The sequence below is a fragment of the Daldinia vernicosa genome (assembly GCF_022497035.1).
Source record: "Daldinia vernicosa strain CBS 139.73 unplaced genomic scaffold F5Y00scaffold_65, whole genome shotgun sequence".
Taxonomy (NCBI): domain Eukaryota; kingdom Fungi; phylum Ascomycota; class Sordariomycetes; order Xylariales; family Hypoxylaceae; genus Daldinia; species Daldinia vernicosa.
Genome location: NW_025953981.1, coordinates 14,740 through 41,302, shown reverse-complemented (window position 1 = coordinate 41,302; position 26,563 = coordinate 14,740). Strand labels below are relative to the sequence as shown.

Below are 26,563 nucleotides of genomic sequence, written 5' to 3'. Positions count from 1 at the left end.
TAAGTACACCTAGCTATGGGTATAGTATTTTTCCTAGCTTGATAGGAAGGAAATTCATAGCCCAGAAAAGCTTCGGCGCAAGACATCAGGTGAGAACGTTGAGCATTGAAAGTCCTATCCAGACCGGATTTATACATATAGCAAGGGGGGCCTACGTCTATCCCCGAGTAGAGAGACATGTCCAGTTATATATACGTTCTTAACATGTACAAGTGAAGTAGTCTACTATAATTCATCTCGAATGGTTAATACGAGTAGATTATTCGACACGAATATACTATGAGGTAGGTAACTAACACGTCAGACAGGCTATTAGCTTATTAGATTGAGATATTTAACACGTTCTACACATTCTATACTGTCCGTCACACAATTCCCAATGATAATCAACCACCAGATTCATTAAACCCGTATTTCAACCCGCACCGTACACATCACAAAACCGCAACGGAGATAGAAACAACCGCAGGTATCAATTCAGCTAAGAGGTACCTAAGCGATAGAACATATTTCGGCAACTTCATTAAAAAAAAGATAGGCAACCAAGAACACCCACGTAACCCAATTCAGTTCTCCCTCTTTTTGTAGAGCCTTGTCATAAAAATGAAGAACGAGTAAGAAGGACCCTTTCCCCCAAGAGCCTAGAATGCTGTACCAGAACCGTAAACGCAGCAACTACCTCCTAACCTACGCAGTAATAGCGGTATATAGAATAACGCAACGCAACGCGAACGCAATCGTAGTTACACGTTAGAAAAGCCCATGCATAACTTCATTTCATTTCGATGTCCGCCCAGGAGACGCCCGTCAACGTCCCGTTCCGTCTTGTCACATCACAAATAGCAGGTTAGTATCTATATCAGAGTTTAGTATGTTAGCAGATAGCGGGCGGTGGTCATCGTCCGGGAAAAGAGGAGACCAAAAATCCAGACGTACTCAGAGGATGGCTGCACGAGAGCTGAGGTTTCTGGGTGTACCGCGTGGATAACTCATCCCGGATGCTGTTAAGCAGTTGTACGTAGCTTTGCTGGGGATTCTTCTTTAGGGCGGTAATGAAGGCCCACGACATGGCACCGGTGGCTTGAGAAGCAATTGTTGCATCGGCCCTATAAGCTCAGTTAGTGTGCAACCACAATAACAGAGTGGTGGTGAAAAAGAATATGGGGGAGTGTTCTATCTCAACCCTTAAGCCGATCGAACGTAACCCGCCGCCCCAGATGCAAAGCCACAGCATCAATAGCTGTGCTTTGATCTAGAGCGTCCAAAAAAAAAGGAAAAAATAATAATATACAAATAGCCCCTCGTCTTAACTCAGACACCCAAATTGTATAAGTCTCATGCCCCCTGCCAATAACAAAGCCGTCATTAAACCAATACATGATAAAGTGTACATATTTCATGCCACTAGGCAATTTCATGATATATCGGCCCACCAATTGCGAAATAAAAAGAAGGGATAATCTAAATAAAGTGGTAGACGAACGAAGTTTGGTCATCTTTGCTTCCGGAAAGCATAATAACGTCTGCTGCTGAGGTTTTGGTCGCCATGGCCCTGTGGTGCGCGTCCTCTCCGCTGGTGGCCTTTTTGAAGAAACCCATAATGTTGTTCGCAACTCCTCCAAGATCGCCTTGGCTGTATGAAGATATGACACCGAGAAGTCCTTGGCCGGCTTCCTTGGCCAAGTTTGGTTCCTTGAGAATGCCTTGAGTGGAGTAAATATACGGGAGGTCGAGCGCGGTTCCGGAATGGCATGAATCGAAAATGGCTGTTAACCGTACTCCCGATTGCAGCGGCTTAACCATGATACGGTGCATCTCGTCGTCGGTGATGTGGCCAGTGTGCCGAAAATCGACAGGATATATAACTTCATCATAGCCGTCGGGTTCGTCGCCATCTAGATCCTTGGTTTGACCGCCATGTCCTAAGAAACTGTTAGATATCACTCACTACACGACCGACCCAAACGTCATCATACCCGAATAGTGGAAGAATAGCGAGTCATTGGGTCGCGCATCCTTCACGAGCCAATGCATGGCCCGTAGAATGTTTTGCTTTGTCGGCTGGCTCATTGGGTTTTGTTGGTCATCAGTTAGGATGACCATATCTTCTCGCTTATAACCGAAGTGTTCAACAAGGTATTGCGACATGTTTCTGACATCATTGATACATCCCCGAAGTTGGCCACGCTGACCAAAGTAGTTTATGCCAACCAGTAGAGCTTTCCTTCGACCGGTACAGTTACTATACTGAAATGCGTAGTTATGAGGAGCGCCGGAACCGAAATGTTGAGGCCCGGAAGGTGGGGGAGGAGGTGCGCTATAATTCCCATGGTTGTAGGAGTTCGAGTTCGCCGTAGGCAATCCTAAAGCTCTCTGTTAAACTCACGCCTAAGAAAGGTAAGTCTCAGAGTTGTCTTACCAGGTCTACCGTATTGACTCGGAGGTTGGCCGTAGCCGCCATGTTGCGGTGGAGCCTGACGATGCTATGTTAGCACGGGGCCCTATCACCCGTATATATCACCCATATAATATATCAATTTACCTGGTTGTATCCGTAAGGTTGAGGAGGAGGGTTTTGCTGTTGCTGTGGGTATCCGTAGGGTACGGGAGGAGCTCCTTGAGCAGGAGGATATCCGTTATATGGCTGGGGTGGACTAGGGCCATGTCAGTAGCCGTTGCGATATGCTCGTGACCGTAGGATATGAGAAATTGGTAGGCCATCATACGGTTGATAATAATTGCCGTGATACTGTTGCTGCGGCGGACCGTATCCTCCCGGGTAACCGTAACCTGACATATCAAAAAACGAAGCTGTGTGTGTGTATGTATGTATACTATCCGTGGTGTTGGGTCGAGTAGTTAGCGCGACGAGCGAACGAGTACGGGGGTTGGTAGGCTAGGTTCGTAATAGGAATTCGTGATATGAACTCGTGGGGGGGTATATAGGCGAATATAGGCGGGGGAAGGATTTTGCCGTCGAAGGGGGGTTAGACAAGGTAGTAGGTTCTTATAGGCAAGACATAAAGCTCGTTGGAGAGAGGAACGGGAGGTGTTCACGATGTTATATCGTTTGTATATCGTCTCGCGTGTGGATAACGGGTATGATGTATTGTATGTATTGATCGGAGCTGGTTAGTGTAGAAAGTTGAAAGTAGAAAAGTAGTTATGTATCTATTATGGATGTAAGCGCAGCCCCATGTAACTTAACTGCTACATACTATGACCTCTTTTTTTTTTTTTTTTTTTTTTTTTTTTCCTTTTGTTTTTTTATGAAAATAATCGTAATGCCAAGAACTTCCAAGTTGGGTTATAAATGTATACATGAATGCGTGTAAATGTGTGTACACTTATACACACTAGCAAGGGAACGAAAATAGTGTACCAGCACAGCGGTCAAGCGTTGCGGCGCAGGGAACCTTGACCAAGCAGAGCAGCCAAGTTGCGCATCACACACATAGACACAACTCACCTGCAAACAGGGGTATAGGTTAATATTCTCCAAAAATATACCAGATATACATACCAAATATTATGTACCAAATAATCGGAGATGTCGCAAACGGTAAGTATTCCAAGTAACCTTCCCGAGTAACCGTGTAGGAGAGAGAGACAAGGGGGAGGTAGAAGGGTAGAAGGGTAGAATAATGTGGGCTTGAAGAAAAAGTTGGGTCGTGGATGCAACAAGGAGACGGACGAAAGCGACCCTAAAGATGTGCGGAGTTTAGTAGATAAGGATATGGACCATAGGATAACGATGCTCAATAATAAACTACGTTTAGCTTTGGACAACTTTGGCGCTTGTTCCAACTCCGACACGCCGACAAGTGTGGGGTTCTTGGTCGTGGTTGGCCTACGTCAAACTTCTTCTACGCCGTGGCTGCGCAGTATATGGAAAGAGACGTATTGTACCTAGTATAAGTACCTAAGTAAAGTAACCTTAAGGAGTAATAAGCTATCGTCATTAAGCTGAGATAGGGTAGAACCATCTTATAGTGAGGTCTAGCCACATGGAAATGCATCATATGTAACATGCATACTTACATACACGGGTACCTGTACACTACGGATTATAGTCGTAAGATCTAATCCTAAATAGGCTATCACAGGGATTCCAAAAGACAAACAAAAACCGAATGGACAGGAAAAAAGCAATTCGGCGATTGAACCGTGGCTTCTCTTTTTTTTTTTTTCTTCATAGCTCCATTAGCATCAAATCCAATGCACATCTAAGTAGATACCTCAGTTAGGTAGGTATTCTTCGTACTTTCATAAGTTCCATACTCTCACCTTCTAACTAACACCACGACCAGCAAAATCCAATAGTCTAACAATGGATTCACAGCACCAAGGATTAGACTTTTCTTTTTTACCTATTTACTATTCAGCAGCGTAGAAATCCCCCTTGATACTTGCTATATGATCTATATGATCGACACTTATAGGCCATCAGGTGAAGATAATCCTCGACGTTCAAGCTCGGAGCTGAAGACAAGACCAAGATTGCATCTCCGTCTTCCGCTTATACAATAGTAGAATATGTCTGGGCATTACCAATTAACATAGCAACTATAGCCTTTGCGGCTCTTAAACGCACTCGGTACGGCGGAACACGTCAGTACTGTTACAATGCAATTTCTCTACAGCATCTTCCTCGGGCGAATGAGACTCTTGGACTGCCTTGTTACCGCAAGCCCGATCGGCGACCTAATAAGCTCGAATACCCAAACATTCACTTATTCTAGTCACTATTCTAGTTATACATTTGTCATAAGTCCAGTTGCAATTACGTCTTTATTCAGTTTATTCGGGACTATACACCAAGCTCTTCACCGGCGAAATCCGTCTTGTATGGCGTTATATGGCACTACGGTATAACCACGGGTAGTAACACTACTTGGTGTTCGCATGTCCGTCATATTACTAAAGACCATCAGCCGCGTCGCATCGCATACTAAGGTATTAGTGTAGGTTGGGTTAAGTTAGGTACCTAAGGTATATTCCCAATATCGGACGCCATAAGCCGCCTCGAAAGCCAATACATACATCATTGCATGCATGAAGATTACCTAGGTATGTACCTAGATATGTATCTTCAATATGATGTATGTTTGTTTCGGGAGTGCAGAACGGCCAAGGAATAACGAATCATCCGGACTTTTCAAGCTTTCAAGCCTTCAAGGTTGGTTTCAAGCCGATTTACTATGTAGGATATGTAGGATATACAACAATGCTCGGGATACCCGAACGTGGTGGCTGACGTGCAGCATCTCTAAAGTTTTGCTTCTCCGGCCGGAATTTAACCGCACCTATACTTTGCGCCTATACTTTCCTAGTGTGGCTGCAACATGCATTGTAGTTGGAAAAAATGCATGGACACCCACCAATTCTGCAATACGTGGGGATCTTATTAGACGGTTATCTGGACCGAGTTCCGCTTTCTTACACCACGCATGCGTTACCTACCTAGCCCGCATATCTATCTCAAGATTACAACGTAGCAAATGCAAACAAAATGCAAACAACTGCAAAATCATCGTGGCTATGCGGCTATGCAGCTATGACTTCAATGTAAAAATGTCATCATACCCGAATTTCTACCGGAGATGCATCCGTTAACAAACCATTAACCTATTCAGTTCCGCGGATATTCAGAACGATCCTCGGTTTTGATTTTAGAAGACTACGACTACTTTTACTCGTATGTAAGGTATTCGATAACGGTAACGGGGATCTCCGCTAGTCAAGTTCAATCAGAGGTAACCAAGGAGGTAACCAACGGAATCAAAGACAGTTTACGTACACAACCACCGAACATCACATAGTAAAGTTTCGTTTCCTATTGAACAATACCAAACGGGATCGTCGCCGTAGATCATCCAGGTACAAGGGTTCAAGTACGATGTGCCGAGGTGTCAAGGTGTCAAGGTTTCAGAGAATATCGTCTCATCTTTCATACATACATACATACTACCTTGTACAGACGCCACATGCATCGTCCCTAGACACTTCCCAGGTCCTTGGGATGAAAGAATGTGTGGAGGAACCAATCGAGGTGAAGCCGAGCAGCACAGCCGCAGCCGCAACCCTCGTACCGCGTCTTGTGCAAGGTTCAAATTTTTCTCGGGACAGCATGGACCAGGAAATACCAGCCCTATCTAGATAGGTGTCGTGCCGCCATACCTACTCGGGACTTTTCTTGTCTCTGCGAGTCAACGGTCTGATACGTGTGCTACTGTCAATGTCCTAAGCAAAGGTACATACAGCGTGTAAGTATGTCGGTTGTATCGGCTAACAGTGCCATCCAGCCACCTCACCCACGCATAACGCATGCAGCTACATAGTATTTACCGCCGGGAGTGCTGCATGTAACCCTCTTAGAGGCTATGTTAATACTATATCGATTAGCTGTGCGTCGGGATGACAACGCTTTTACTCTAATTCAACCCAATTTAAGCGAGCTTCAGCTTGACAATACGCAAGAAGGGTCTTACGCTATACTCTTTCTATCTTTTCTCTCTCTCTCTCTTTTTTTCTTACCTTCCGCATAGGTCGGAGCTGTTGCCCTACCTTAGCTTAAGGCGGCTCAGCTACCAAAACGAGGCGATTGAGGCGATACAGCTGTTGTAGCTATCTTTAGCCCTAAGTTACATATTTCGAGCCTCATCTTCCTTTTAGAGTTGTTTACATCTCAGCCCAAGAAGTCTCTATCTCATTGGTAGAGAAAGACTTTTTCTATGTGAAAGCAACGTTGTATCTACCTATCTCGCTATGTACAATACGTACCTTAGATACTAACCTAAGCCTTTTCAACGTTGTTCGGCTCAAACCCTGTCTAATCAGCCCTAGGCTACGGAGCATGAAGCGTGGAGTTACGGGTCCTCCCGTGATTCCGAGGACGTTAGATAAACGATACCGAATTCATCTAAGACCCAATCTACGCCAAAGTCTGCATGTCTCACGTTAGGGCACGGAGAGGTTTCGGGTTGCGTAGAAGTGGTCCGTGGTCTTCTACCTTACTACGTCATATCCGCGATCTGAATCGTCTGCTGGTGAGGCAGCCAAAGGTAGAGTTAAGACGATCATAAAACTATTGCGAACTAGATTCGTAGGATCTCATACAAACACGAGATAAAATACATAACATACATAGCATACATGCAGGCTGGAATATCATTATCAGGGATTAGAACGGACACTGCTCGAAAGGAGGCAGCATCGCCACTCAGAACGCGACGTACGCGTCCCCCAAGGCTGGCGGTAAAAACTCCGCATCACAGACGCACTATTCGATAAAACCTGGGGATGGACTAGCGCCGACGTTTCTATATATTTATAGCCGGACGTTTCATTAAGCCGCTCGCATTTGGATCAATGATATTCAAGAGCGAGCCAAAGTAACCCGCCTAGCGCGTCTAAGACGTACGTTGCCACGACTATTCTACCGAATAGTTAGCCGAGCTCTTCGGTATCGCTAAACTAAACCTGTTTGATACGCTTGTTATCAGGCCTATGGGAACGAGACTTTGAAGCCATCCTCATAACTCAATCTTCACCTCCGCAGCTTAATCACCGGCTACCTCACCTCACCTATCACATTTCGGTTACCTAGGAGGGCTGGCTGACTCGGAGTATAGAGTAAGTGGCAGCAGACATGTAGGTATTACTCCTGGGGGCCGTGATACTGCCTACGGCATCTGCTCTGCGGAGCCGGATGTGCATGCATACGTATCCGGACGTACCTAATATAATACGCCGTATGCGGTCTAGTAATTTCGTGAAGGTAAATATAAAGGATGATCGCAAAGACAGAGCTATTTAGCATGTCCTATCAAGAGTAAATACTAGCCAACTGTGCACATAACCCTGTATTGGACCTCGAAGGATACCTATGTACAATAGTTTACAACTCCTTTTCGAAAGCGTAGGCTTGCTTAATAACCGAAGTATATCAGTTCACCGAAACCCCTGAAGCACGAATCATTCTCCCGGAGCAGACAAATACCACCCAATATATAAGCCGACGAATTATTAATGCTATTTGTAGCGCCCCTGACTTATTAATACACGTGTTTCTTGCGTTGAAGTTTCCGGCCCCTTCGACCTCTTCGGTCCGTTGACTACATATCTACAGCCTCCTTACCGAATACTTTAGGTACACTCTAACACATCAAGTATCTACCTATTTACCGTTTACCAGTCCCATCAAAAGAAATAAAACACATCGGCACATACTTCCCCCCAGCCCTTACCGCCACTCCCCCGATTCTCACAACTACAACATGAAATGTATGTCTGTATGTATGAGGTATGTATGTCAGAACATTATGTGCGTAATAGGCAGGTAATATACCTACATACCTACATACCTACCTTAGGTACCTTAGACTTATACATACGTTAGGTATAAATGCGCACGCGTTGCTACTTACTTACTTACTTAGGTAAGCATATTACATCCATCAGGCACATACATACATACATACATACATACATACACGCTGCGGATGACGGGAGGCGGTCAGCAACTTATACACCGACAATTTTTATAAACCCTATACCTTACGTAGGTAGGTACCCAACATTACCTTGCTTTGGTGTCGCGTGAAGGAGGTTATAAATTTGACGGAGCGAGTGATCAGATTGCGCATGTTGATATAAGGTGAGGTGAGGTGATGTTAATTAAATATCTACCTACCACCTATGTAACTACCTCTCAATGTATGCGTGCTTACGTGCCACCCGAAGGTATCACGTATACATGTGAAAGGTCAGAGATTTGTTGATAGGTTCACGTCATATCTGCAAATGTATACTTGCTTTACAGTTCGGTTAATTTACTTGCTCGTTGATTAACTATTGCGTGTGTTGGCGGTGTAAGATTGCAGATACTAACATTATATCGAATTTTCCACACTATTTTACTGAGAACATTAGATATTCTAGGTAATTGGTTTGGTTATATACCTATGCTAGGTAGTTATGTATAAATAAGGCCAAGATTTAATGGTACGCAGTATGCCTACACGAGAACGAGCCCGGGGATGGGTTAGATAGAGGTAAAACAAAGGAACGTAGTCTTCGTACTATTACTATTCATCATATGCTTCATTCATGTCTATCAGATGGGTGCTAGACATCCTAGCCACCGCATGCTCTAGATCCAATAAGAAGTAACTGGCTTCGTAACTCGAGCTTGCGGCTCCCAAACCTAGGATGGCGCTCGAGTAGTTAATCCACAGAGTAGTCTAAACTCAACCGGAGTCGACCTTAAGCATTCTTCATGGCAACATCCTCGCCTGCATTTGCGCTTCCGCCTTCGTCTTCCGTGCGCATAACCCATCCCATCATTCCCCAGAGCAGGCGCATGGCCTCGAGCCGCTCTTCGACGATGAATAAATCGTACCATTTGCTGCGCCACACCTCCAACTTGCCCCAGCTCTTTAACTTCTCCCCTCCCGCTTCAACTTTGACATTCCCGTCCGGTGCGCCAGAGAACACCTCGAGTAGGCGGTTAGGCACGCGCACGCGGATCAAGCACAGGTGGTGGAACAGACTGCTAAGCACGAATACGTCATCGAAGTCCACACCCTTGATCTTACCGACGGCCGTGTACTTGGTCTTCTTATCCCAGTTCGAAGATGGCAGTCGCACCATGCGGTAGCTATCGTATATGCTGAGGTTTTTACGCGGCTTCTTGCTCACCGGCTGCCCGCGCATGGGGATGAGCACCGTCTTGCCCCCTACTTTTATCTCTCTGGTAGCGCTAGTAGTTTCTGGCACTGGTACCGGCTTTATACCTTCGGACTCCTCGGGGCTGGAACTGGTGGAATCCTTGTCGCCTACGATGGAGTCGCCGTCGATCTCCCGTCCTATGGGACCACCTTCGCCTCCACCCCAGCGCTTCTCCGTGGCCCACCATTTGCCCTCACCGAACCGTTTTTCAGGCTGGCCTTCGCGGGAACGGTGTTGTGCGGTAATCAGTGCCGCGACAAGCTCCCGCCCGAAATCCAAATTTGCCTCTGCTGAAGTGGGGAAATTGGTCGTGTTACGCGCTGACACCGCTGCTATGGGGCCTTCGACGATACCCGCACGAGCGGCCTCGCGAGTCATCGGCGCCTTACACAGAAACACGCATCCTGATGGGAAGTAAGATGCTACTTGAGGGTAGTATCGCACCTTTGTTTTCGAAACCACTTTACATGGAGGCGAAAACAGCTGTAAACGAGGCTCGACTCTCGGCGGGACTACATTGCAGCCGAAGTCGTAGGCTACAAGTTTGACGAAAGACGAGATTAAGTTGTGGCGGAATTCGGCCGGCATGCTAGAGCCGCTATTAGTGCGGTAAGTAACTCGTTCAGGGGCCTTGGGTTTGGCTTCCGGGTTCTCGGATGAAGTACCAGCAGCTGGTGGTTCAGAATTTGGGTCAGTGGGTGGTGACTCCTCTTGACTATCAGTAGAGAGCGGTGGCAAGGAGGTGTCGTCCCAGTACTGGGCCATCAACTCCATCTGCCTGTAGAACTCATAGCAATTCCCGAGCCGCGGGGCTTGAGTCCCTGGTTCAGGCTTGATGCGACGAATAGTCCGAAAAGCGGCTTGGTTTGGTATAGAGAGCTCGGTACGGCGGTCCATGAAGACACGAGCCTCAGGAGAAAGCCTTCCATTAGATAAGGTGCGTCGAAAAGTTGGATCCCTACGCCGGGCCTCGTCTAAGTCGATGCCGACCCATTCGGAGGCTACCGGCAAGAAGGACGGGTCCGGAATAACATCCTCGGGCGGGGCATCAGAATGTAACTGAACGCCAAGAGCGGCGAAGTGAGACTCGTTAAGCTCATTAGGACGCTGCAGCTGTTGCAGAAAACGGACAAGGGATGGGTGAGAATTTGCGTCAGATGACTGAGGCTTGAATTGTGGTAATCTGATAGGAGTAGCTGGCGGAACATCCTTAGGTGGCGGTCCGATTTCGTGCGCGTTTGGCACTAATAAACAGATGAGATGGTGATCAGATATAGAGATGATCAGATATAGATGAGAATTATCTTTTTCCTTTTTTTTCTGTCTTTTTTTTTTTTCTTTTTTCAAGACTTTCATAAGTTTTTTACCTTTAAGAGAGAATACTCATATCATACAAGACTTTCCAGCTTACAATTTTAAATGCATCGTTGGCTGCATATCCATTGTATCTCAGCTGGTTCCACAGCATACTTCACGATAGGTAATAAATGAGAAAATAGACGCTAAAGAGTCGACTTACCGAAGCTAACTATCGAGCCCAACATTCTTATTCTTGAACGGGTTGTCGTATATAGAGGTAGGCGTGCACACGATTAAGTATAGAGGCAGTAGTCCAGCAGGGGAAAGAGTCCTAGAGAGGGTTGCCTTTGCAATGATGGCTTATGGGGTAACACAACTCAATCGATCAATCAATCAATCAATCGGTGTGATTGCTTCAGATATCATTAGAACCCAAGAACTAAAACGAATGGAGCCAAGTTCCGCTAAGTTTACGACAGATTTCCCGAAAAGGAATCGAGAAGGGTGTGGTCGCTCGTGACGCTTACTAGAGTCGGAAAGACATGATGGGAATGACCCTGTTGTAATCGGTTGAGATTTAGAGCGCGGAGTTTGGTAGTTTGGTTTTTAGGTTTTTGCTCTAATTACCTAAGTTAGACCTGACTTGAATCTTGGTCTGTGCATTTTTTGTGTAGCTGCATAGGTAGCTTGCATAGGAGGTGTGCACATATGTACCTAAGCTTCCAAGGGTTTTTCCAATGTTACATTTTACCTTATGTAAATTGAGCATGTGCTTTGTAACTGTACCTTCCCGGCTTGCATCCAGCTGGCCCGTTACGGATGTCCCTTTCAAAAGTTTTTTCCATAGGAAACCCCTGTCAAGATTGCCAGCAGCTGTTAAATGCTTGGCCACCACCTGTTAGCACATTGAAGATGTATACATTATTATCACCAATTTTAATACTATTTTTTACAATTAAAAATAACATTGCCATAGCTTAAAAAAGGTTTTATTTAAACTTATTCCTTTTTTATTTAAAGTTTTTTTTTTTAAAAAATTTTAAGATTTATTTAGAAAAAAAGACATTATATTAAAAGATTAAAGTAAAATAAAATATTAAAAGATTAAAATAAAATAAGATACCTTTGCCGAATAGGTGAACAGCCGTCGCCAAGCATGGCCAAAGCTTGTCGGGAGTGACAAGGGTCTCCCTATGGAACGAACTTTTGAAAGGGACATCCGTAGAGTAAATCAATTAATACCTACCAACGGCCGATGACCGATGTGGTTTCTTATTGGTTGGTTATCTGTAGTTCTAGTGTATTAGCTAAAGCAATTTGGGGTATCAACATTTCGTTGGCTAGGCACTTAATTCTAAGTGGACCAGCCGTCCCCTTACATACATACATTAGGTACACTATTACCACCCAAACGAGAGAATGACATGCACACTCGAGTGGAAGTCAGGAATTATATACATATACTGTTGACCTCGACGTCAGCAAACAAACAGTAATCCATCAAGTTTGATGCTCGGTAGATCGGGTCGTCTAAGTGGATTGATTATATAATGCACAGAATACTACCATGTCGCTGCACAATCCCCCTTCGGCAACCCGCAACCCGGGAGGATATCAGATCCGACCCTACTTACTACTCGTTTGTCGGGACTCGACGATATCATCATACTTGCCTTGAAACTCGGAGTCGTTCGAGATGTTTTCTTCTTTCTAACCTACTTCTCAAACAAACGAAAGAGGAGAATTTTATCTTACCCGCGGTTCACTAGTGTTTAAACGTTGGAACTTCTTAAACGATTCAACCCGTGCCAAGCCCACTCGCCTCCGGCCCCGGACATCTATATGTATCTCTTCTACCTATGTACGTATTATACATAGTGTGGCTTATCGATGCGGCTGAAGGGTGACCCCTCGCTGCTTCAGATTTGTTACAAGTCAGGGGTTTAAGCGTTTTACCCCACGTCCACAAGAGGGAATTCTGAGGCTATCAACTCTCCTTAAAGGACTCATTGGAGCTCTTACACGGCGCTTTGGGGGTTACCCCCTGTCTGGCTCGTCTGCTCGTCCAACCGATCTCCACCGTTTTCGTTTCTTCAACGGTGACATCAGCCAATCTCGTCCCTCCATAACCTTACCACCAAACGTGCCATACAGGGACATGACATTTGCAACAGAATCTAATGGACGTGCAAAACCCTTAGCACCGTAGTAGTGCACGTCCGCGATGTGGTTATGTATCTCGGAGGTGGTAGAAATCCAGGGGGGGGCATAGTACAGGACAGTATTCTCAGTGACCTGGTCGTTAGGCGAGCCTTAGGTAGTCCCCCTCTATCTTGCTATTCTCTCGCTTTCTTCCGACAAGGCGTGGTGCTTTTCTTTCCGAACTTCATTCTCGTATATCACTATTACGTAGAGCGTTTAATCCAAATTCACTCTGTTTTCCCTAGGGGAAGAGACGGAACTTTTCTCTTCTTTACAACCCGTCGTTGATGATCTGATCATCGTAGCCCGGCCGCTACGGCCGTCTCCTTTTTCTCTTTCCCTTTCTCACAGCCTCATTTTATCTATACTTCATTTGCCCAAAGCGGCGTTAATTATTTCGTGTTCGGTTTGCGACTGGTATCGCCTTTTCATAGTTCACGATCATGGCGTCTATTACGACTCGCAATGGCAGAAGGTGTACGGCAGTGCCGAAATTAGTACAAGGTATCGAAGCAGTACGTAGTTCGACGTCGACGTCGACATCGATATCGACATCAACATCGGAAACATCTTCATTGAGTTCAACATCAACATCAATATCAACTTCAACTTCATCTTCGTCATCATCTTCTTCCATATCTAGTTCAACCGCGGTCAATACTCCACCCGCAATTGAGAACCCAGCCCAACAGGAAACTCCGCTCCCTTCGGAAATATTCCCAAGCCTGATAAGCACTATAGCAGCGCAGCCATCAACAGACCCGACCATCCCAGCAACACCTCCAGCGCCAACCATAACTGGCACCGATGGAACTTCTTCTTCAACTGCTCTCCTCCTCGACACGGCTTCTACTCCATCCCCTACTCAATCAGATGCGCAAGTGTCGAGTTCAGCAGGACCGGATGACAATCCTGTACAATCGGCATCCTCATTAATTGAACAGCCGGTAGATTCTTCTTCATTAACTAGTTTTGTTGAAAATACCTCATTGCCGACGATAGGGGTAACACAAGCTTCTAGTTCCTCGGCAGAGACGGGGTTGCCAGCTACCCAAAAGGCAGCAACTGGCAATGCTATCACTACGGCACAGACGATAGCCATAGCGGCTGGAGTAGTTGGTGGGGTCATAGTAGTTTCGCTCATAGTATTTATCATCTGGTTCTGGCGGAAGAGGAGGCAAGAACGGAGGAGTAGTATGTTGTCGCCTATGTCACCGAGGGCAACATTCCGCGGTAATGAGAAGGGACCTTATCTCATAAGCCGGACGTCCTTGGGTCCAACGCCGCTCCCACAGAAGCTCTGGGCGACCATCGAGGCTAGGTATAGAAGACTGCGTGGCCGGTTTGGCGACATGGTGACGCGTAGCAGTAGTCCGAGCCCAAGCGTCAACCTTGACCGCGGCAACTCCCAATTTGGTATGCCCGAGCCAGCCCATAGTCGAAACAATTCGAATACAGGACCATCAACCGACAAGGGCCGTCCTGTGGATTGGTGGAGTCGGTTAGCGGAGGATGAGAATTCTAACTGGCAACTACGTCGTGAGTCGGACAACAATGGGCCTGCATTTGGCTCACAGCCCGGCCGAGGATTAGAAAAGGCGCAAGGAAGTGTAGACGGCAATCGGCGCCGCTCAATATCTGTGGGCAACGAACAACATTTCCTCGGCGGCATAGGACTAGATTTCGATTCAGCTGACCCCTTTTCGGATGTAAACGCCATAGGCAACAATACGGCCAAGGCTACGCCTCTGGTAGTTTCTGCGGCCAATAATCCATTTTCGGATTCTCATGCTATCGGGGCTCCGTCGGGTGCCGTCAGCGGGGGGATCGCAACCTACGTGCAACATTCTCGACACTCCCACAGTCACAGCATAAATGGTAGTATCAGCCGCCAGACGAGCAACGCTAGCTACCGCACGAGCGTGGGCACCGTCGGTACTCGACGCAACAGGTTCCGCTCCGACCCGTTTGATTTAGATCGCCCGGATTTCCTACGGAGCGCCAACTCTAGTATGGACGCTACCGCGGGATGGGCCAGCACAGCCAGCCGCAGCAGCACTGATGTCGGGAGTGTACCCAATGCTCCGCAGCAAGCCCATGTGAGGAACGCAAGCTTCACGTCGAAATACTCGAGCGGCGTAAGCACCGTGGGCTGGAGCGATCCGGGGCCAGATGTCGGTCCGGTAGTTGGGCGGTACACACTAAGTCCAGATAGCCGACCAGAGCGACGGGATTCACGGGATTCTGACGCGAAAAGCGGCAAGAGCCAAGGTAGCGTGGGCAAGGCCCTATAGCATACCTATGCTTATAACATAAAGACGCAGTAAACGTAGGTAGCGTATAGCATAGAGCGGGGAGAGCGTTAGATGACGAGGCACGAAGCAAGCGTTATAGCTTGATTATACAGCATAGTTATCGAAAAGGGTAGCTTGGAGTTTTAACGGTGCATTGCTCTTTTTATTTCCTGTTGGGATCTATGATACCCAGCAACTACACACTCGCTTATGATACCATCCTAGGGAAGGGAGAAGGAAATGGCGTGTTCCCTGCTTAAACCCCATAGAGAGAGAGAGAGAGAGAGAGAGAGAGAGAGAGAGAGAGAGAGTCTGTTCCCCTTTTTTATTGTCATTGCTGTTCGACATGGGGATTCTTGTTCCCCGTCCCATATACCCAAGCGAGGGAATTAAGAGATGAGTGTACATTACTACGAGGCCTACACGCACGGTTCGATATATAGCTAGTTGGGTAGAGTACGTGTATTGTGTCGATGAGGATATAGCGTAGCTAAAATAAAAGTTTTGACGTTAGACGCTTGGCTTGGGGATGGTGCTGCGTGTTAAGGACTATTTATCTTTGCTGTAGCGAACGGAAGAATGATGGGCTTAGATACTTTAATATGGACACATGACATACTGGTATGAAAATAGTCTTCCGATTTAGTCTGTAGTAAGTGTTGATAATGGCGTGGATGTTATGTAGGAGTACTAGGAATACCTAGTTGGATAAAGGACGTAGCGAAGACCGATTCTGCAACACACACGCCTTTTTATTATTGAAGTGTGAGTTTATATCAAGCACATAATATTGATTATAAAGATGGCCTGGCCATACTTTACGTAGCTAATGCTATGGAAGTCTTAAACTTTACATTCTCGTCTATGTACATGTCAGCATAAGAATTGATTCGTTACTGCAAATCATCACCCATATCAAGTTTCCGATGTCTTCATCAACCAACTACTTACATGTAGACATACCACCTCACATAGTTACAACACAGGTAAATCTCAAAACCTCCAAGCTAGAAAAGAATTAATAAACACCTTAAAATATACCATTAATAACACTTTTCCATCCTAACCGAATAATTCCCAACTCAAAAGAACCAATAGCTCTCTCTACCGTTCATCTCATCCCATCTCATCTCATCTCATAAAAGGATCCCTTAAGCATATCTATATTAGTTAAGTACTTCGTACTTTTAAGCTTTCTACCATTAAAGGTACCCCGCTCTCCACCCCACCACACCAAACCGAAATCTCTCAGGCACATGTACACAAAGTACCCAACCCAAGTACCATCCCCATCCCAACCTCCAAACCTCATTGGTCTGATCCCCTCCCTTACGCCAAAAGAACGCGAAAACGCGAAAATTCCCGCCGCGCAATTTAAACTACTACGCGTCCAACGCAGATCCCGAACGCGTCTGCCCCGTACAAAAAAGGCATCGTATTGTCGTCACATGCATCCCTTCCATAACATCACATACCTACCTCCCAACCTACCTGACTCGAACAATTCACCAGCACTACTGCAACAGAACGAATTAGTCCATGTTTTTCACTTTCGATGACCAATTACTCGATCAATCGACTAGCTACTGTTTTGTTTTTTGTTTACTCGCCCAGGATCGGATTTGCAGAAACAAAAAGACTCGCATTATTTGTTTATTTGTCTGTCTGTCTTGTGGGTGAGCTATACCACACCACACCGGCTTGCTACGTAGTTTCGTTCGTCAGTCCGTCCTTCCATACCGCCCATCCATACCCTACCATCAAACTATCGTCGAAAACTGCGCATACGCAATAGCTTCCCTTATCTCGCGGGAGAAAAAAAAAATAACAACAACAAAATACCCGTATGCGGGGGTAGGTGTGAAGCGCAATATCGTGCGAAGCATTACCGAAAACAATGGGTGTCGTGACCAATAGACTCCACGCATTCCACGTTGTTGACCTCGGGATTAAAAGACGGCAATATGAAAAGGAAAAAACAAAAAAACGTAGTCCGTGTCCTGCATGTTGTACAAGCATACCAGCCCTTGCTGTCCGCCTTGCTGTCCGTCCATCCATACCTCTTGGGAAACATACTAAGTGATCATGGCGAAAGCCGGGTATTGTCGTGTGTGCATGTGCACATCATGGTGAGAAAAAAAGGTGTAGATGTAGAAGTGAAAAAAAAAAGAATGTAACGTCGTTCGTAGGTACATATTTTTCCCGACGTAAAGTGCAAGTGATTAGGCATATAGCTGAGGCAGCTTTATAGCCCAAGTGCTGGGTCATCAAACGTTAATCGTCGTCTTGCCCCGCTTAGTGGCGTCTTTGCTGTAGGCGTCTTAAGCGACAGCGGTGTCTTCCACGGCTTCTGCGCAGGGCTGGGTGTGATATTGACAAAATCTGACATGTCAAAGGGTTGGCCTGGTGTAGTGGGGAAGAGGGTGCCACCTCCGGGGGTTGTCATCATCGACGACGGCAATGCGAGGTCTTTCTTCTGAGGTGGCGTAGAGGGAGGCTCCATTCGAGTCTTAGTCGAATGTACTGCCGGTGAGGGAGATGCTGCCAGATATAGCAACAGATCTGCGCCTTCTTCCGGCTTCTCACCGTTTACCATACCCCTATCTTTATTTCGGCGGTTTATCGATCTACTACGCATAGGCGGTGTTCGAGGGGGTGATGTCCGATTGTGGTCAAGGCCATGGTTAACCATGAACGAATGTGCGGGTAATAGGTCGTCGTCATCGTCTGAATGTGCTGCAAAATTTTGTGCAGTAAAATCCACTGAGGGGCGGCGGGAACCTTGGAAAAATGACACATCAGGCCCCGTAGAAGTTGTAAAGTGTTGCTGCCTTCGTGGCTTGGTAGGAGAAGACTGGGTCAGTTGACGATGTGCTTTCCATGACCTATGTGGAGACTCGAAAGATTTGTATGCCGTGGGTGAGGTACGGAATCGCTTGGTTGGACTCGACATAGTTATATCAAACGAAGCCATGTTGTATGTGCGTTTTCGATGACCTGTACTACCGTTGCTGGATCCAATGGCGTCTGAAAAGAGAGGGGCCTTGAGCGGGGAGCTCATGAGTGTAGTTCTGCTGCTAGGGTAAGGCAGCTCTGACGTGCTGGACGAGGAGTCGGAGAGTACATCGCCGTCGACGAGGCGTCTGCGTCGAATCTCCTCTTCGATCTTGGGCTCGATCGTATCGAGTGTCAAGTCTTCCCATCCGTGCTTTGTCTTAAATTGTGCTAGAGCCAACCGACCCTGTAATCTTCGGGCGATCTATCAATGTGAAAAAAAAGAAATCTGTTAGGTCTCGATTTCTCTTTGCTCGACGGGTAAGTGGAGTGAGTCTATGAACATACCTTGCTGACTTCCACTCGCTTGAGAACCTTATCTGCTACAGCCTCAGGCTGTTTCTTCAACGGCGACGACATGCTATTTTGCTTGGACCAGACGTAAACTTTTTTTTCTCTCTGGATTTCCCCCCCTGAATAAAAAGTGACGTTTGTCGAGTGATTGTCGAGAAAATATTGCGGGGAGTAAGGATGATTGGGTCAACTTGTAGGCCAGGCGCTTGCTGGTGTAAGCGAAGGGGGGTTGATGGTTGCTTCGGAAGGATCGAAGATGTTGATAGGTAGGTATGTATGGTTTGGATGAACGTGAACGAATGGAATTAGGTATTATTAGTATACCGATTCGTCTGAGTCTCAAAATTTACTAAGATAGTTCTCGAAGTCGATATGTACAGTAAAAAGTCTGAGGGACGCAGAGGAACTAAAATAGTATAGTTTGTATACTGTGGTAACGCGGTAATGCGGTAATGTGTAATGTAATGAACGACGACAGTGAGGCAGTACGTAGGAAGTGTGTAGGGAAAAAGTTAATTAGTTCATGTTGGCGGAGGTACGATCTTGGATACCCGCAAGGAAAATAGGCATTGCACTAAAAGTTAGGAAAGGGCTATTTACGTACCTGGTCCCATCTACATAAGGTACAAAGTAACGGTACTTGCTGTTTAAAGTGCTTGACTAAGCCAATTATGCTAGCTGGGCTAACCTGGACAGGGCTAACTTGAGCTAACTTCGTCGCATTCCTTCCCCGTGGAAACCGGCTGATGCAATATTGGAAATTAGGAAGTCTTATGTAAAGCCCGAGCTCAGCTTCCCTTGATTTCCAAGTAAAAGGAGCTAGGATTAATACCCCCATAGGCCATGGCTGCCTTGGACGAGTTCACTGTTGGGTCACTAGGTACCGTAGCTTTTCAGCGCAAATCCGGAATCTCATAGGGCCAGATGCAGCGCCCACTTGCACGGTAAGCTACGTCTTCAGGGGGTTTATTGTGACCACTAATCTACCGGTTAGATACTGTAAGCCAATACAATTACATACTTCTAAGCGACTAGGATCTAGCTTTTGCAACCAATTATTTCTGCGACAGCGTGATAGGCTGGCGTTTATGCTGTGAGCCCATAGACAAGCTTGCGTTTTGTCCGCCCTTGTTTTTTCAGCCTACACTAGCATGCGGCATGCCTGATCTTAACAAACCTGCAGAATATTGAGGAGAGCTTTTGATTGGGTTTAAACCGGTAAAACTTCAAAAAGGAGACGTTGGGAAACACTCAAGGCTAACATACGTGTGCATCAACGACAAACAGGAGAATCTTCATCTAGACAGTTTTACTATAAGCCGATCGGAATGAGATAGCAAGTTCACATATCCCATTAGACAAGGTGAGGACGAATATAGTAACGTCTTTTAGACATCACATTTCTTAGTAGCATAGCAGCATCCCTATTTGCACAACAGGTACAGCAAGTTGTCGGGTTACCTTGATATCTGGAAATAAAATATGCGTGGACTCGATATGGCGGGATCTACAATACTGTCTTAGTAAAAAAGTATTTTATGTGAGATTTCAAGACCCCCTTTTTGTTGGGTATGTCGATGTCATAATGCTCTCCTATTCTTATCAAAGACCCATATGATAACTTCCGTGCCTATGTTTCAAGAAGGGGAAAGGTTTAGGAGAAGAAATTCCAAGATAATGGCCGAGCTTTTATCATGGTCTGATCTCATCGAATATAGGGGATGGAGAGAGCTTCGTGGCATGCGACCGCTCATCCGAAAATGGCAGCCAATTTAAACCCCTGTCGGACGAAAGCGAGACTAAATGCTACAAAAACGTGCCAAACCCGCATTTTGCTGCAAGCACTTAAAGCGTCTTAAAGCACAAAAAAGGGCCTGCTTTCTCTTGTCTCACATCAACCCAAAGGAATATTTCTGTTGATCATCAAAGGCTTGGCTAAGTTGTTGAAGGGACTTTGTTTTGCGCTCATGCCATAAGCAAAAGCCTTATAAATGATTGTAATGAAAAGCAATACGTAGGCTGGTAGGATGCCGTAAGCATATATTCCGTAATGGACCAATCTGTCGACTTAACTTGGGCACTAAAGTTTGCATATAAGAAGAAGGCGTGTAGGGAGACTTTAAGTATTCGAAAACTTCGTATCTTGCATTTGATGATATAATAGAAAACACATGATACGAACTCTTAAGTCTTAATACGATAACTAGTTAATGCAAATCCACCATAGGTTAGGGCGGTATAATAGAGAATACGAGATTTTATCGGACGAAACGCATTCGTCTCCAATTCGACTAATTGGTTACATCGTAAGGCCGGCATGCAAACATGCCACGAACATGCAGCGATGTTGATCACGGAGATCATGGGGAACATACTAGTATACTCCGCTTAGAGCCCAAAATATCGGGTTTCTATCATTAGAAAAAGCATTCGAGTTTCTACTTTCAACGAGTATCAACTTAAAAGTGCAATAAGGAATCGAATACTATAACTATTCGTGTCTGTAGTATCTTTAACAATTGATATATTAGGTAGACGTGAGACGCTATATGGAAGGCAACCTTACAAGATTGAGTTATGCCGGGCCGGGCCGGACAAGTAGATGCGGAACACCGAAGCTCTAACGGGAGTTCAGCAGAAATGGGTGGTATTGATGCTGCTTATTGGGTCGAACACCTGATTATTGCATACCAACCACCACCTTTTAAAGCCTGTAACCTCCAACAAGTTCTTGTTCTAATAACTTTTGGCCCTGCGATGCCAACTACGAGTCAACTTATATATTGGGTTTCAAATAAAAACCCATTTCGAATTAAAACGATGGGTTAAGCAGCAGCAAGCTGTATAATCCCTATATTAAACGGTTTCTTGCCTTCGTAACAGCTTAGCGGCCTCATCTTATACGATGTGCATTTTGCAGCTGCAACCCGTCAAAATCTATCACCGGCTGGCTGCATCTTCTAATAGTATAAAACTTAGGTATGCTACAGGTATTAATGTAAGTGTTACCGTGTACAAAATAGTCATTCCATCAATCGCTGTAATTCGCATTTCGATCTAGAGATCTGTAATACTTCACCACATATCAAAACATCCAACAACGAATTGCTTGAATCTATCGCTTTCATATAGGTATACGTAATGTCTTATAATGACCTGGAGGCCCCGGCTATCGTTCGTGATGATAGATTGGACGAAATCATCGACGCTTGCCCTGTCGCCAAATAAAACCTAGCAAAATATATTTATATTGACATCCTTGTAACGCATTGTAACCTTGGCCCGGCTCTTTCCAAGCAGACCTTGTTCACCAACATGCGCATTACTGTCCCACTTACCTATCTACGGGTGGTACAGTCCGAAGGGTTCCGAAAACTTCCAATTTTTCCAGTCCGAAGTTTGCATCGTGGCTGCTCATATACATATCAATATTCGGAGGCGTAAGTACGCGTGTCAGCTTATGCCATCTCAACGTACTTTTTGTTTGTGTAACTGCGTATCGGTAGGAGGTACCCAGGTAGTCTATCGCTGATGTGGACGAGTGGACGGAATACCTTTATGTATGAAATATGAATCTGACATAAACACTTACATACATATAAAATGTAACATTATGGCTAACCAGAACATGGAAGTTACGGACTGGTTCAGTGGTTCTTGGTTAGCTGGTTAGCAACTTCTCGTATCCAAGTTTTTTTAACTTCCAAATAGGCCAAGCGGCCTTCCCTGGTAGGCATGGACCGATGCAGATTCGATGCAATTTCAGGGTCAAAAGAATCCCACTAGTTTCATAATCCACTTTAATCTTTACCAAACCAGTATTAAACTATCCACTTATCAGCCGCGACGTCATCATCATTCGTCAATTCGTCAATATCCCGCCCGTTTTCCCTCCCGCGGACACACACATGTCAATCCGCAATCTACAAAGCTATGATCGCTAATGATCGCCTATCCAATCTAGCCGACTACATTTAACACAAAACTCCTGTACACACAGACACACCAGCCCGCCTGTTGTTCTACACCAGGATACGGTTGGCCAAGTAATCGGCCCTACAAACCAGAAACAACTTATTTTCCATCACAAGAGTTGAAGAATACCTATTCTTCCAACTACCTTGTTTTAATAGAGCCAGGCTAATGTTAACTTCTTTAGATCATCAAAAGTCCAAGCTCCTAATGTCCGTCACAATAGCCTATCCTTGATGATCTATCTACATTCCACTATCGTTTTTTTTTTATCTCGCTCAGCCACGCAACGTTCGCTTCATTATCTCCGAGTGAATATTTGGCCTACCTTCTTTTTTTTCTCCCCTGCTTCTATCAACTTGACTTAGGTAGTTTGTTCGTTCGCTCTAAGGAATCTCACTAGCCCTCGTTAGTTAGACTGGCTGCATCTATTTACGTCCCCTTTCTTAAAATAGCACCGGCGAGGCTACCTTGGCAGTTTAGCTAGCTATACCGACCGACGAGACAATTGGTATCTCCTGAAAGCTTTATATAGCTCTTCTTCTGCTGAGGTTAAGCTACCATGGCGCCCTCTTTCCTAACCTTCAAGGAATTCCGAAGACGATCGCGAGCTAGTTTCCGTACCGATCGTTCTACTGACGGTTCAAGCTACGACGAACAACAGAGTCAGAACACAACTCCCACCAACGGTTCTCTCACTCCACCTTCTATAACAGCTCAATCCGACCCAGGATTTCCTACACAGTCCAAAGACCAGCAACAGCCTCCTCCAATTCCACCTAATAGGCCACCACCTCAGCCCAATTCAAACCGATATAGTAGTGTATCAGGAATGGCTGGGTTGGGATCTCCTGTACTCAACGGAAAATCCTCGCTACCCGTGTCGCAGTATGCCCCTCGAATTACTAACATTGGGGAGAATACCTGGGTATGATGGAAATTTTTATTTGTTCGGAATTAAATTGCCGTTGGGCGTTCTTCAACCCATCAATTGGCAGAATTAAGCAGAATTCCAGTTCGGATGTTGTTTTATATATACCTATGCTAATTAGAAAGCAGGTCTCACAGAAAATCCTTCTTATCAATGGTATGATTGGGGAAGCAGGTCAACGGGTACCGGAAGGGACTGTTACGGTTTGTAGGCTGGACGATGGATTCCCACCTACGTATTGGCCGGTTTGTGAGTCGCAGTTCAAGGCGTTAGTATATCTCATGCCCGGCGCAAATAGGTTACGGTTCGACTTCTCGAGCCCAAAGCTCGCAAACAGCGGTTCTTCAAACCCGATACACTCGTCCTTTATCACCGTACACATGGTCCCTCCCATGAACTCGCCGCCGTTACAGCTTGCTATTTTACTCGCGAAGGACTCCCCCGGTACATTTGATGCTGTCCCTGCTCGAATTGAGAAGGAAGGAAACGATATCGAGACAGCTATTCGTAAATTCCGTATGGCTGCTTACCTCTGGCAAGCATTTACTGCTGAGCAGATGTGGAGAAATAAATTCGGCCGACGGGTATTCAGGTTTGAAGAGGAATGGACAACAGGCACCTGCAACTATCGGGATAGAGAAATGGGCGCGATGCGATCAGAAGCGCGTATTCACGTTATCCGATCAGATAAGACCCTAGCCGAGATCAGGGATCTTAACCTGGCACAACAGAATCCTGAGGCGACTAAAAAAGGCGACCTTTATGGCATCGCAGCTGACGCGCTTAAGAAATACTTTAAGCCTCTCCCAGGGCAAACACAGCATGTTTCAGTGTTACTTCTAGACGCTCACTGGGATACGAATTCGAAGGTCATCACGGGTCATGCGGCCTTAGGAGGGAATGCCGGCGACTTACACATGGCTATTTTTGGCTCTCATTGTCTACAGAGTTACCCTACGAGTTTCGAAGAGGTCGTACCGGCGTTTACCGACTGCACACCTACTGACACCAACTTTGTCGCAAACGACTGTAACGAGTCCGGAAGCTCTTGGGAAGCTGCAAATATCGGCATCGGCGCCCATCTCCACGAAACCGGCCACCTTTTCGGATGTCCGCATCAGGAGAGCGGGGTCATGCTAAGAGACTACGTCAAGTTGAACCGTTCATTTATATCTCACGAGGCTTACTCTACCCGGACCAAGGCGAAGGGAGGGCCCGTGTCCCAGGCTGACGAATGTACCTGGCACCGTCTTGATTGCCTTCGATTCCGCAGTCACCCTTGCTTTAAGCTACCCAATGATCCCATTTTAAACTCCGACGCAAGTGTTCAGGCCTGGCCGGTTGAGAACGGACATGTTCAAATCACAGCAGCTACGGGGGTTTCATTTATAGAAATTTATCCGGAGGGCGACGACTTGTGTCATACATGGATCGAGTATCCGTTAGAAAACGGATCCGTACAACGTAATCTCACTCTTACAGAACAAGAGCTCCGTGAAAAACTACCCGAGGATAAGCGACGTTCGAAGATGAAGGTGTGCATCAAATCGCACGGTGGTGGAAACCTCGATATCAACGACTTTCATAGCCTATGTTCAAAGGCATCTTCTCTAAAACTGTCTTTCGGCAAATCGGCCTATCGTGGCGACAAGCTCGGTTTCTCGCAAATGGAGGGAAGCCAACCGCAAGAATTCGTTTTTACAAGCGCAACGCAGAAAAACCGAGTGCTATCCCGCGTTGTGGTCTACCACGGTTTTGCCCTAGATGGCATTGAATTTTTCTACGACGATGAATCCAGCCAGTTGTTTGGAAAGCGTGGAGGTAAACCTGGCGGCGATACGTTTGAAATGGGTAGGTTATAGCATAGTCCCCCACCGTTGGCCTTTAGTTCTAACTTCTCCTAGACATCCGCCGTGGAGAGTATATCACTGGCTTCTTCGTACGGTCAGGGCAGTGGATAGACGGCATTCAGATCCTTACAAGTCTCGGGAGGAAATCGCCAATTTACGGCAATGCGCACGGTGGCTCTCCGTACGTTTTATATAACCCTCTTTAACGTCTCATTAAGATTGCTGACAATGATAATTAGTCATACCCTCCTCCCACCGCGCGGCTACACGGTCTGTGGCGTTTCTGGGTCATGCGCAGCCTGGATCGACGGCTTCTCAGTTATTATCACTCGATAACTACAGTACTTAATATTGGACCTTCTCGGATATTAGGAGGTGATAGCACAGACGAGGCTGTATTCGCTAGAGATAGAATACCAGCTGATCCCTATGGGAATCCTTCTATGGTAGGTTGGATGGATTCCCACATCTGCATATTCGTTTTGTCGTAGCATTATATCCCCGGGCATACACAGGATTCGCAACTTGGCCTTTTTGTTTCTTCGTTTCGCATCAAACATTCATAATTACTACGGCGTATACGTCTTTGGACCAAGGGATCGTCCAAAAGGGGAAACGGACCCAATTCAGTGAGCATAGCAAGACGGACGGGTTATCCAGTATCATTCTCGTGTACCCAAGGCGGTTGGGTTTTTGGACCATGGCTTGGCTGGGCTGGTTACTTGGACAATTCCAGACATACAATGGTGAGAGACAAGCAGGAGACGTTGTCTCGCGAATTAATAAGTGTTTGTAGCGGACGTTCATTAATCAAGCTGGGTAAAAAATCGAAGATGGTGACGGAGATGGCGGGGCCACTGCCCGAATCATTGTACATAGGTAGGCAGTCAGCAACCCCAGGAACTAATAAGGTGCTCTGCTTCTGAGAGAGCCAT

The 26,563-nt window shown here is 46.0% G+C and overlaps 5 protein-coding genes across 5 annotated transcripts; 2 read left to right on the top strand and 3 right to left on the bottom strand.

Moving 5' to 3' along the window:
* Positions 1–454: 454 nt before the first annotated feature.
* F5Y00DRAFT_247650 (caspase domain-containing protein) lies at positions 455–3,225 on the bottom strand. Its single transcript, XM_048009303.1, has 6 exons — positions 2,727–3,225; positions 2,543–2,654; positions 2,420–2,474; positions 1,977–2,363; positions 1,484–1,922; positions 455–1,106 (listed from the first exon to the last, which is right to left on the bottom strand). Exons 1-6 carry the CDS (start codon positions 2,795–2,797, stop codon positions 896–898), a joined length of 1,275 nt encoding a protein of 424 aa, XP_047860811.1. The 5' UTR covers positions 2,798–3,225; the 3' UTR covers positions 455–895.
* A 5,764-nt stretch (positions 3,226–8,989) lies between these two features.
* On the bottom strand, positions 8,990–11,619 carry F5Y00DRAFT_185269 (uncharacterized protein). Its single transcript, XM_048005077.1, has 2 exons — positions 11,252–11,619; positions 8,990–10,976 (listed from the first exon to the last, which is right to left on the bottom strand). Exons 1-2 carry the CDS (start codon positions 11,274–11,276, stop codon positions 9,268–9,270), a joined length of 1,734 nt encoding a protein of 577 aa, XP_047860810.1. The 5' UTR covers positions 11,277–11,619; the 3' UTR covers positions 8,990–9,267.
* A 1,619-nt stretch (positions 11,620–13,238) lies between these two features.
* On the top strand, positions 13,239–15,617 carry F5Y00DRAFT_185266 (uncharacterized protein). The gene has a single exon (XM_048005076.1). The coding sequence runs from the start codon at positions 13,677–13,679 to the stop codon at positions 15,525–15,527; it is 1,851 nt and encodes a 616-aa protein (XP_047860809.1). The 5' UTR covers positions 13,239–13,676; the 3' UTR covers positions 15,528–15,617.
* Positions 15,618–17,678: 2,061 nt separating this feature from the next.
* On the bottom strand, positions 17,679–19,204 carry F5Y00DRAFT_185260 (uncharacterized protein). The gene is made up of 2 exons (XM_048005075.1): positions 18,870–19,204; positions 17,679–18,786 (listed from the first exon to the last, which is right to left on the bottom strand). Exons 1-2 carry the CDS (start codon positions 18,939–18,941, stop codon positions 17,773–17,775), a joined length of 1,086 nt encoding a protein of 361 aa, XP_047860808.1. The 5' UTR covers positions 18,942–19,204; the 3' UTR covers positions 17,679–17,772.
* A 3,892-nt stretch (positions 19,205–23,096) lies between these two features.
* F5Y00DRAFT_185240 (putative peptidase family-domain-containing protein) lies at positions 23,097–26,072 on the top strand. The gene is made up of 4 exons (XM_048005074.1): positions 23,097–23,775; positions 23,907–25,629; positions 25,683–25,809; positions 25,868–26,072. Exons 1-4 carry the CDS (start codon positions 23,410–23,412, stop codon positions 25,962–25,964), a joined length of 2,313 nt encoding a protein of 770 aa, XP_047860807.1. The 5' UTR covers positions 23,097–23,409; the 3' UTR covers positions 25,965–26,072.
* Positions 26,073–26,563: the final 491 nt, after the last annotated feature.

Coding starts and splice junctions, on each gene's coding strand:
- F5Y00DRAFT_185266 (XM_048005076.1), top strand. CDS start 13,677: ATGGCGTCTATTACGACTCGCAATGGCAGAAGGTGTACGGCAGTGCCG.
- F5Y00DRAFT_247650 (XM_048009303.1), bottom strand. CDS start 2,797: ATGTCAGGTTACGGTTACCCGGGAGGATACGGTCCGCCGCAGCAACAG. Junction 2,655..2,726: donor CACGGCAATTATTATCAACC/GTATGATGGCCT, acceptor ACATGGCCCTAG/TCCACCCCAGCCATATAACG. Junction 2,364..2,419: donor GAGTCAATACGGTAGACCTG/GTAAGACAACTC, acceptor AGAGAGCTTTAG/GATTGCCTACGGCGAACTCG.
- F5Y00DRAFT_185240 (XM_048005074.1), top strand. CDS start 23,410: ATGGCGCCCTCTTTCCTAACCTTCAAGGAATTCCGAAGACGATCGCGA. Junction 25,630..25,682: donor CGGCGATACGTTTGAAATGG/GTAGGTTATAGC, acceptor AACTTCTCCTAG/ACATCCGCCGTGGAGAGTAT. Junction 25,810..25,867: donor AATGCGCACGGTGGCTCTCC/GTACGTTTTATA, acceptor AATGATAATTAG/TCATACCCTCCTCCCACCGC.
- F5Y00DRAFT_185269 (XM_048005077.1), bottom strand. CDS start 11,276: ATGTTGGGCTCGATAGTTAGCTTCG. Junction 10,977..11,251: donor GGGCTCGATAGTTAGCTTCG/GTAAGTCGACTC, acceptor TCTGTTTATTAG/TGCCAAACGCGCACGAAATC.
- F5Y00DRAFT_185260 (XM_048005075.1), bottom strand. CDS start 18,941: ATGTCGTCGCCGTTGAAGAAACAGCCTGAGGCTGTAGCAGATAAGGTT. Junction 18,787..18,869: donor AGCGAGTGGAAGTCAGCAAG/GTATGTTCATAG, acceptor TCACATTGATAG/ATCGCCCGAAGATTACAGGG.